The sequence below is a fragment of the Seriola aureovittata genome, chromosome 12 (assembly GCF_021018895.1).
Source record: "Seriola aureovittata isolate HTS-2021-v1 ecotype China chromosome 12, ASM2101889v1, whole genome shotgun sequence".
NCBI classification, from domain to species: Eukaryota; Metazoa; Chordata; class Actinopteri; order Carangiformes; family Carangidae; genus Seriola; species Seriola aureovittata.
This window is the reverse complement of record NC_079375.1, coordinates 5447420-5459418: the sequence shown is the minus strand read 5'-3', so window position 1 is coordinate 5459418 and position 11999 is coordinate 5447420. Positions and strand designations below refer to the sequence as shown.

Here is an 11999-nt window from a genome sequence, read left to right as displayed (position 1 = left end):
CTATCATCACCTTCCACCCAAAATAATATATTAAGTGTTAGGGGTAGGAGCTGGCAAACATCCCTCAGCTTCAAACACTGAATTCATCTTCAGAGGTTGAGAGGTGGGGACTCTTTCCATACAGCACAAAGCTATTTTCTCTCAACACAGCTCATCTCGGACACAATATTGCATGCAGTATTTCCAAAGACAGCTGTGTTACAACCTTTAATTATTGTGAGCATCTTAGTTGACTATGGACAGGTGCAAGAGGCTGCAGTGAGTGGCGGTCTCGCAAAGAATGGACCATTAAAAATTATCCGCATCCTTTAGATAACCATATGTTGCCTTGGTTTACCTTTTTTTTTTTTTTTTTTATTTAAACCTCATATCGTTTTCAGTGAAGCTACAGTGTGCACTTATTTAAAAACCCAGATCAAACAACCTCAAAGGTGCAGGGGGAGGTCTCATGACAGAACATAATGTATGACAGTGACATATGAGCTCCAGTCTGTGAGGTTACAAGCTCAAGTAGAACAAGAGGTTTCCAGAGATAAAACAAGAGAATATTGTTAGACATGTTCAGGGAAGTGACGGGTGTGTTTTCTCGTGTGTGTGTGTGTGTGTGTGTGTGTGTGTGTGTGTGTGTGTGTGTGTGTTTCAGAGGGCTCTCCGTTCAGCTGGTGGCTCGGTGGTCCCGGCTCCGGTCGTCTCCAGACTTACTGGGGCGGAGCTCAACCAGGAAGTCAGCAGTGTGCCTGCGGCCTGCAGGGCGACTGTGTGGACCCACAACACTACTGCAACTGTGACGCTGACCGAATGGAGTGGTACTGGCCTTTATAAATGTCCAAGCATTAATGCTAGTTTGATGAACGTCTGTTTACTTAAACAGAGTGGAAAACCCTCTTTACCTTACAGTGTAATCCAGTACAGCAGTCCTGCTATCAGTCCAATGTTTATGAAACTTTTTGAGAACTATGTCAGAGAGATGTTGCTTCTACTTAATTTTTTGCATGTAGTTACTGGTTTTGCTGTATTGGACTGCATTACTTAGAGCAGGAGTGGCCACCAGCCAGTCTGCAGACTTTTATTTATCACCTCACGATTCGTGATTTCACTGATGAGGTCCCCCTCTGCTAATCAGTGGGTGGAGTGTTTGTTTGGATTTGGTTGATTTAAATAATTATGCAGCATCAGCAGAGGTATGTCTTCTCTTTTATGCTTTGCTTTTATTTCTTGAATTTAGCTGCAGTGTATAAATGAATAAATAAAGTTCAATGCTTATAATGATACTTTTGGGGCAGTTGGTCTTATCAGGGGATATTACAGTTAAACTCAGTGTGCTTTATATTAGATTACACACAGAAACAAGTGCAGATTAATACAGTAAAAAATAAAATACAAAGTGTAGTTACAACAAAATAAAAAGTACAATAAACAGAGGTACATAAAGAGAAGGGAAACACAAATATTACTCCTGAATTGTAAGAACAACCAAAAGTGTACAAAATATTATATTATATAATATTAGAAATTGATCAGATATTGCTGCTTTCTTTTTCTTGTGTAAATCCATTCAGATTATTACCAAAGGAAGATATTTGTTCAGGAAAAACACTTCCTGACCAATCCTCTTATCTTCATCACACCGCACTTCCCTCTTTCTATCATCTAATAGTCCAAACTGTCAAACAGTTCAGTGCTGACAATGTTTTTACAGACCAATCATCAGATTCTCACAGTGCTGAAAGAACACACCACTCACGTCCGGAGACATATCAGTGCATAAGTGCATAAAGCTGAATATGGGTGTAAATGGCCGAAGCTGCTCACTCGGCTGTCTGTGTGGACGGCACTTTTGGAAATGGCTGTCACAGAAATTGACTGAGATGAGAGTGTCAGGATCAACACAGATATACTGACTCACCATTAAAATGTCTTCCTGGGAAAGTTTCATATTTTCCTCTCTTTTTCCTCCTCCTTCTCCTCTATCCCTTCTTCATTTCTTTTCCTCCTCCTCTTCCCTCATGATCTCCCCTCTTCCCGTGTCTTCCTCCTCTTCCCTTCCTCTTATTCCTCTTCTCCTACTCCTTTATTTCCTTCCCTCTCTGCCTTTCTCCTCCACTTTCTTTACCTCTTTCCTTCTTTCACTTCCTTTACCTTTTGCCTTTTCTCTTTATCTTCCTTAAACCCTCTTCCCCTCTTCCCCTTGTTCTCCTTCTTCATCTTTTATCCCCTCGTCCTCCTGCTCCTGCTGCAGGGCTGAAGACTCAGGCCTGCTAACCCATAAGGAGAGCCTCCCTGTCAGGTCTCTGGTGCTGGGTGACATCCAGAGGCCAGGGTCAGAGGCTGCCTACAAAGTGGGACCTTTTCGTTGTCATGGAGACAGTAAGTCCAGCTCTGGTTGCCTGGTTACACTTAATGGAGGCATGACAGAAATCTATCTGTCAAGGAAAACACTGTCACCTGTTCTGCTTCTTTCTTCCATTTTGTCCAAATGACTTAAACTGACATTTTTATTTGAATAGGTAAATTCATATCAGCTATCAAGCAACATATTTTTAATACCTCATTATTTCTAGGAGAATAATGCTCTCAGGCCTGTTGTTGATATGGAAATGCAGGATTATATGTTACATACTTTATTCCACCTGCCAATTATGTGATAAATGAATCCCTCTGGATAATGTACCTCCACATCTAGAAGCTTATTATCACAAGCAGAACTGTTGCTAACGCATATTTCCTTTTAAGTTTACACACTCTAATACTTGCTTCTCATTAAATGCATTACAAGGTAAATCAATGTAGCATGCTGCTTTTCCTTCTTTCAATTAATTGTAATTACAGCCAATTATATTTACTCAAGTATATAGATAAATAAATATTTGTCATGATTAATCAAACCAGACCGTGTAGCAGAAATCATACCCTTGTGTGAGCTCATTAGCTGAACATGTTGGCTCATTTGTTTCCTGCCTGATTTCCATTTAAAGGTCCTGACTGTGAGTTTTGATTGTGTTTTTCAGAGAACTTCTGGAACGCTGCGTTTTTCGACAAGGAGACGTCGTACCTCCACTTTCCCACCTTCCACGGGGAGCTGAGCGCGGACATCTCCTTCCTGTTCAAAACCACGGCCTCCTCTGGTGTCTTCCTGGAAAACCTGGGCATCAAAGACTTCATTCGCATCGAACTGAGCTGTGAGTAGGAGCTCGAGGGTAAAGATTTAATCTGGATTAGAGCGATGTGTCAGTGGAACCTGGAAGTCAAAGTCTTAATCTTGAATCAAAGACTTAATCTGTATCAAACTAACCTGGGGGAGAATATTTAGGTTTATTTTAGGTTGGAACTGAACTCAGCTGTCTTGACCTTCCTGTCCCCCATTTATAGCCGCACATAGTTAAATTGAACAGTCTCTAACTGGATCCTAATTACCTGACACCTGAACATTACAGCCATATTTAATTGCTCAACATCTGATTGAGAGCAATGGGCCCTCAGGGCTGTTAAGATTCTTTGGAACTGGAGCCTAGCCTGAACCGTAAATGATAAAATTAAAGATAGCCCCAGAAGTAGTGTCCACACATTTTTGGCTATATAGTACAGTGGGTACGGAAAGTATTCAGACCCCTTTAAATTTTTCACTCTTTGTTTCATTGCAAAAGGGTGCTTCTACTCAATACTGAGCAAAGGGTCTGAATACTTATAACCATGTGATATTTCAGTTTTTCTTTTTTAATAAATTTGCAAAAATTCTACATTTGTTTTTTTTCTGTCAAGATGGGGTGCTGAGTGTACATTAATGAGAAATAAAATGAACTTTTTAGATTTTAGCAAATGGCTGCAATGAAACAAAGAGTGAAAAATTTAAAGGGGTCTGAATACTTTCCGTACCCACTTTATATGTAAAACAGATGTTTAATCTCAGCTTCGTAAGGAAATCTCAACTTGAAACCTACTCTAATTTGAGAATATATTGCTCTTTACACACTTCAGGTCTATAAAAGAATAATTCATCATTCTGAGAAATATGTATATTTGTTTGATATGAGAAGATTGATATCAATCCCATCTGTGTGCCAAGTATGACATTTCAGTTTAAATATTGTATACACTGTATATATAGACAGAATGACACAATGATGGTTTAGTTTCTGAGAACAAACATCCACTTTCCTTCACTTCAGGTTTCTGTTTTCATTACTTGAACAATATTTTCAGCTGTATTCTGCCTAACTTTCTAGCTATCGCCTACACTGTGGGGCCACTGTGTGTGTCATTTGGAATATGACAGCAATAACCAAGAGAGTGTTAATTTACTTTATGGGTACCTCAACATTGATGCTGGGTCGGTGTTGTACATTTACAGCCCCCTTTACTGTGGTGTCGTTTTAAAATAGGACGTAAATAACCCCAAGGGTGTTCTTTACTATGCCTATGGTTATGACAGTAATGCAGCAAGGTATGAGGTTCAACTTTACGAGTGGACGTGATGTGGTGTTTAGAAAGTCTTGTATAGATGCCTTGAATCAGTTATTACAGGCAGTTGCTGTTTGAAGCTCGATTAGCCTGTTTCAGTTTAGTCTAAGTTCAGTTTGATGTTTTTGTGCTGCATTTTGTATTTCCTTATAGATGGGATTTCAAGGGACACGCACAGAATCTAATACAGGGACACTGCTGCACCAACAGCCTCTCTCCTCGGGGAAATCATTGTCAGCGTGGTGTTCAAGCTCTGAATACTGCTGCTCTGCTGGCAGCTGCCTCAGATCGCTCTGTAACACTGCAGCTGGGCCCGAGAACAGCCTCTAAATGAAGTTACCAGAGGAAGCTGGGATATTGTTTCATCTTCTTCTGTACTCCCAGAGTAATACATCTTCTGCTTCCAAAACATGAAGGATGAGGGTTTGTTTCAGAAACACAGATGATTTCCAAGATCCTCTCCTTTTGTTGGAATGAACAAAAGAAGGATTTTGAGAACGGAACAGTCCTCTCCATAGGTGTAAGTCTTTGAAGTGTGGGTAGGACTGTTCAGCTCCTGCTCAGTATTATCACAATGTCCCATCATGGCTCAGCGATACGATGTTGTATACGTATATGTATTATACCATCGTGGGCCATTATGCTGATCCCTGAGCTTAACTGCTCATTGCGTTGTGTCTTGGTTTGTCATGTATTATCACAAACCTTTGCCAACTGGTTATCCATGAACAGTTTCTCAGTTGATTTTCTATAAAATATATAGTTGTTATATGACTATATAAAATTAGATTTACTGAGATATATAATGTTTTCCATTGCTCCAACTATAAGCAACCAAATACAAAATACAAAACTAAATTTGATGTTGGACTAACTTGTGCAGTAGCTGAGACATCTTTTCATCAAACACACACGCAAATACATCTCTCTTCAAGGGCTTCGTCAGAGCAGCATTTTTTGCTAGTTGCTAGTTATTAAGACAATGATATCTAATATATTCACTGTCCTTTTCAAGAGTGAAGTTGGGAAGAAGTTTCTTAAGCAAGTATGAAGCTTTTTTTCTTCTCCTAGAAAGAAAGAACTTCTGTAAAGATAGAGGTCAGTTCTACTGGATAATTCAATGATAACATCAGGAAATAATCTTGATTATTCTGCTTATAGTTGTGTGTCAGTCTCTATATGACCTCACACAACATTTCCTCTTCAAACGTTTTGTTAATTTTGTCAGTTAATGAACAATGCCATAATTTTGTTCTCACTTCATGTGCTCTTTGTTTCCCGTCTTTGTCTCCATCGTTTGCAGAAAACATAACCTCATCCTCTGACTCCACCTTCCCGTCTCGTCTGTTTTTTTTCAGCCTCCACTCTGGTGCTCTTCTCCTTCGATGTGGGTAACGGCCCGCTGGAGGTTCGCGGGGAGTCGAGCGTCCCACTGAACGACAACCGGTGGCATCGAGTCCGAGCCGAGCGCAACGTCAAGGAGGCGTCGCTTCGATTGGATGAACTTCCTGCCGCCACGCAGCAGGCTCCTGCTGACGGACACTTCCACCTGCAGCTCAACAGCCAGCTGTTCATAGGTGAGGAGCAAATACATGATGACAGGGAACATTTGCCTCATTAGTAGCAGTGTTGGTGCCTTTGACGGCTTTTTGTCCGGAGCATTTGTCTGATCCTCTGTATCTCTCCCACACTTTGGTATACATACATATACAGTATAAAGTTTATCTTCTCATAAAGTATCCTCTTCGTTGTCCAGGGAAACAGTTGAGCTCATTGTTTTTGTCTCAGCAGCTTGATCACAGAACACTTTTTTTCTTGGTGCCACTAGTTTAACTCTCTGCCTCCTACTTTAGTTCACATTAGACCCCGCTGTATGAACCATTGTACTGTTAGGAGCTGTTTGTATTTTCTTTGCTATTGAACAATTCATCTGTGTGGGAGTCAATTTAGCCATCTGTGTATTGGAGGATATTTTCCTACAATTATTTATACAGTATATATATTATCTGAAGTTACACAGACTGAAAACAGAAGAACTACAACATGAAGTTCTATGGGTGAAGCTCATGTGCCATTTCTATTGTCTGAAGTGCAGAATTACTTCTCTGCTCATTTTGTGGTTATAGTTTGTATTTTGCTCAACAAACATGCTGTTGAGTGTTGTCAGTGCGGGTAAGTCCCCAGTTGTGACAGATGTTCCTTTTTCCCCCTGCATTTTGCCATCATCTGGCATCTGTCTGTTTGTGACTGATGCACCAGCAATTCAGGCAGAGGCTCTCCATTCTGTGCATAACAGTGGAGTTATGTTAAGTCGAGTAACAATTAGCAGTGTTTGTCAGGTTCATTGGAGCTCTTACAGTCACAATTTTTATTAGTGAGTTTTGAACAAAGGTAGTTGTGTGCAGAGTGAAGGAAGGAAAAATTGGAGAGTGACTGCAAAATGGATTAAAGCTCACAAAACTTTATGGACTGAACACAGGAAACATTTCGATCCTATCAGATCTTCATCATGCAAATGGTCAACATGGCAAAAAGCAAGATATAAGCACACAACAGCTTCTTCCTTGTTTACGTCCCAGTTAAGTAATCAAACAAAAAAATACAAACAATCATAATTTACAATACAATCCTCCAGAAACATTGTCAGCAACTAAAATACTTTAAAGAAAGTTGCATGAATTAAAAAAGATAATACACACAAAGTACATTACTATATATATAAATTAGTTAAAAAGATGCATAGAGGATAACATGACAACAGGAAAACATCCCCTACAAAGAAATGTAGGGAATTTAAAGATGGGGTTTTGGTTTAAACAACTAATGGATTTTTTTCTGTTATTATGTCAAACTCTTGTAGTTGTTTTGTTTTATATTTTATAAAATCACCTTACTAGGTTAAGATTTAATAATGCCTGTAAAACCTACCTAAACAGGCTCTGCTGGACATACTCTAGAGTAATTTTTCTAACCGAGAAAATAATAACTTATTTTTAGCTTATCTTTTGTGCAGGTGCTGCTGATTTACAGAGGAGGAAATGTTATGGGTGGAGAAGAGTCCGACTCTTCTTCCTTAGAAATCACTGCTGTTTAACACTTGCCTCTGAATGGTGATACATTTTTGGATGTAGATTAAGTGTCTCCCTGTACGGCCAAATCTGAGTGAAAAAGTAAAGTTGAGAGATCAGTAGCAGCTAGTACAGGATCTGATCCTTGATTGTTCTGTGTTTCCCTTTCAGGATGGGATTAAATCCTCAGAAAAGAGCTACAAATACTCTCCTTTTTTCACAAATGCTAATCCCCTTAACAGGATTGGATATGAAAGTGCTGAGACTGCACATGTAGCCTTCAGTATAAACTCCAGATAGACTGAGATCCAAGCCCCATGACGGTAGCAAGTCTGACCTCCTGAAAAATACTGAAAAAGAGAAAGAAATCCTCTGTCACAAAGCGCTAAACTGCTGTTAGCTAAAAGCTGCTTAGCACTACTGGATATGACATTGCTGAGTCGACAGCTTCTGACCACTGATTACATTCAATAAATAAACATGCAGCAGGGAGCAGTGATTACACATAGTGTGGGATGTGACTTCTTGCAGCGCGGGTCTTTAAATAATCTGTAAATGAATCTGTACTCATTAGTGGTCATGTAATTAACACACTGAGAACTACCAACTTCATCAATACCGCACCTCTGTTTATCTCAGCTTTATCGGTTCAGCTTCTACATAGACTAATTCTCTCTTTAACCTCTGAGTCTGTGTGTCGAGCTGAAGGTAGTAAAAATAATGAAAATCCATAATTTATTATCAGGTTTTAGTGTTGTGTAAATATGATGTACTGTATGTCACTTAATATCAGTAAACACAGTGTGGAGGGAAAACAAACCAACAAACACTGATGAGATCGGACGAGGGCGGTAGCAGCAGCAGTAGCAGGGAAATCAAGCTGAATATTGATTGGATGAATGTGTTTATCTGATAATCCGCTCTGAATAGCCAACAGGTCATCACCATCAGCCTGAACCCGTATATGTTTACCTCTACAGCGTAGTGCAATAAGCCTCATGGATTTATAGACTGGAACTGAAATGTGCTGGTATTTACTCCCATGCTGGTTTGTTGATGGATGTTTGTGGTACAATGCTCTGACTTGATTTGAGAAGAGCAGCAACCAAAAGATAGTCACAGGTTTGATCCCTGTAACAAAAGCTGATGCATCCTTCTGCAGCACTAGGTTCTGTCAGAGTCTTTGAGTAAGACAGTAAACCCTGAATACACGAGCTGAGCATCAGGTAATCTGAAAATAAGGCACCGTTTCTCGTGTGATTGGCCAAGAACACAAATAATTAAGAAGCAGCAACAAAGCTGGTTTGGCTTCAATGGACCAATTTGTAATTTAATTGCAAATAAAGCCTCCTAAATGTTTGAATACTATCTTTAAACAAACTCTACAGATCCTTTAGTTACAGTAAGTAATCAGTAAAATAGAAGTTTCTGTATTTCAGTGATGATTCTCTTTTCTCTGGTTTGATGTGGGTGCAGCTCAGCTGGAAAAAATGTGATGTCGCATACTTTTAAACACAAATCAGCCTTTGTAAATATTTGAATTAAAATCTGATGAGAGTTGTGGGGCTGTTTGGATATGATGTCAATCAGTTGATTATGATGAAGCAGATCAGCTGAGCTTTTGAGTTCAAACTTTCTTAACTTTAACTTTTATTGTGGCATATTTAGTGATACATATATAAAGTTATAGATACATAAGTTTTCAGGGGCTTCAGGTGTAATTACATTACATACTGTCTGAAAATATAATCTACAGCTACCTCAAACCAAGCTCTGTAACAGCTGAATTTGCAAAGTAATTCTTAACCACAACTTTTAGAGAAAAACATTGGAGTAAAACATGTAAGTAATTAGTAAAAACATTTCCTCTAAAATGTAGCAAAATGAATTTAACCTTGCTCTAAATAGAAATACCTTTACCATTCCATGTATTCAGGATCGCACTTCCATAGTCAGTAATAATGTTAAATAAAACAAAACAAAATAAAATAAGTAGTAAACAAGAACAGAATTGCACAGTAGAGTCGGACTTGTCCTAGTTTGGGTGACGCTACAAATGTTGTTGATTATTTTCACTTGGTCCTTCCTGAGAGGTAAACATGTCTTTCAAACTCCACTCCCCCAGTTTGTTACTCAAGCTTTCTCTTAAAAACTTGTAGTTTCTAAACCCAAGATAAGTTGCATGGGTCATGTGATCTGATAAACCTCCTTCCAGAGCCACAGAGAGTTTATAGGCTGTGTGGGATTCCTCATGACCAGTAAAATGAACAATATGAGCAAAATTGGTGCTGAAGCAAATGTTTTCATTTCTATGTTTGGGACTGATTACTATGTACAATGTACAGATTTTTCATGAGTACACAATCCACTCCCAGTAGACATACTGTATGTACAACAAAATAATGAGTTCTTTGGATTCACAGCTCTCACCACGGGCTTATTTAAATTCAAAAACCTTGTATTTATAAGTCTTGATTTGCAAGGCAGACTGTTTCATTGTTTGAATTGTGAGCTGCTGTGTTGATTTGTATAAATTCATAAGTCATATATCAACGTACACTGGAGTTATGAGTGATAATCCTGCCTTGCTTTATTAGGCAGTGAATTCCACTGTTTTGATTAATAAGCTGTGTTATTGCCTTGCATGAATTCATAATTCACCTCATTGTTCATTTTCCAATTCCTTTATTGCTGTTTGTATTGTAGGTGCCGAAAAATCCATAGGCAGCAATTTTGAGTGAGCATGTGATGAATGCAGAAATTACTTCTGTTGTGGAGGTTTATTATCTATTGTCTTGCCTTGTTTGGATAGTTAAGCCTTTGTATATTTGTGCTGCGTCTCTATCTACCGACTGATGTGCTCACACACACAGAGTTTATTCTTCTTCACTGTCTCTGGTTTAGAGAAAGCACTTGCTTGGACGAGGATTTTCAACACTCCTTTGATCTTTGCTGCACGTATCTCTGGAAATGCAGCAGTATTGATGTTAGAGGATTCTGTTATACATAATGTAAGCGGTATCCTGACAAGTCGTCTGTGTTGACTGATGAGCTTTTGTTTCCTCCTCTTTGCTGTGCCATAAAACACAGTTCAGTTACATAGTTTAAAAAAGAAACTGCTGTGTGGAGGTATATTTTGATTTCAACATCACTAATCCTTCATATTGCACTGGAATAGACATGAATATTATTAGTTCAAGGTGAACAGGAATCGCTATAGTATCCGTATTGATTGATGCACAGATTCTTTTGCACACTGTCCATACAAACTCTGCATTATCCGACAATATCTTCTCAGTGCTGAGGCTGCGCTGGCAGTTATCTGATTGAGTTTTGAATTAATTCTGTCAACGTTTGCATTCCAAGTTTGATGTGCACATGAATCAGCTTGATGATCACTTTGATCTCCGTTTGACTAATTGTTTTCTTTTCAGTCCCGTGTGGTCTCAAGTGTGTATTTGTTCACAATATGCAGATCTCATGTAGAGAGACTTGAATCATCTTGTTAGAGCTGACAACGTGCTGCTTGATGTGAAACTGAAATTCTCCTGAAGGTCCCACTGATAGCTCTGCTTCTCTGGTCAGAGGTGGAGTTTATCTGCATTTGGATTCTTTGATGTTTTCTTTGATCTCCTTGTCCTAAATCTCTGATTATGCTCTTTTAAGTGTTTCCTGTAAGCGGCGTCTCCATGTGATGCGGGGAGACTGTAATCCTTGTTGGAGCTGAAGTTTTACAGCAGGATAGTCTGGCTGTTTGAAGGGTTTGTTCTCTAACAACTTTTCCCTGCTTCTGTTTTGTAGCTTTGATCAGAGGTGGTGGTCCTCAGGGATGTGTCTCTGGTCCCTGCTAGAATCATCTCTTTCATATATACCCCCATGTTGAAGAACAGTTTCTAGTAGTGATAAAGGTTTCCTGAAGTGAGAGGAGTTATTTTGTACATCCAGGGTTTCAGAAGCAACAGTCCTGTTCATTTTCTACATTGACGAGGTTACATGACTGGCAGTCGCAGCACATCCGAAGCTTGAATGTGAATGAAACACTCCTGGTTGAATTAGCAGAAAATATGAGAAAATTGTCTTAAAAAATATCCAGTTCTTTGAGAAAAAGCCAGAGGTAAAAACCTGTGGACATAAAAAAGACATAACTACGACACTTAAATTGGACTTTGGTAAGAAACATCCAATCAATGGGCTTAAAATTCTGTTGCATCTGCTGCTAACTGTGATGGCAGGGAAAAGATTACACTCTGTAGAAACCTGATGATCTCTTTTTGGAATTTGGCAACTATGGCATGCTGTTTTGTTGGCAAATGTGACAGCTAATTTAAAGCCCTTTCTTTGAATTATCAACAGCTCTGACTGGCTTTGTGTCCATAGCAACAGCAGCTGAGACTCATGGGTGCCATAGAGCCATACCAAACTGATGGAAAGAGGAAACATAACTTCTTATTGTCATATTTAAATAATTATAGC

General features: G+C 39.1%; 1 protein-coding gene across 1 annotated transcript in view; it reads left to right on the top strand.

The window, feature by feature from the left end:
- LOC130179051 (contactin-associated protein-like 4) overlaps positions 1-11999 on the top strand; it is a 107304-nt gene that overhangs the window by 75012 nt on the left and 20293 nt on the right. The window contains 4 exon segments of the mRNA XM_056391765.1: positions 644-806; positions 2240-2367; positions 3009-3179; positions 5817-6035. Coding sequence (XP_056247740.1) covers positions 644-806; positions 2240-2367; positions 3009-3179; positions 5817-6035 — 681 coding nt within the window.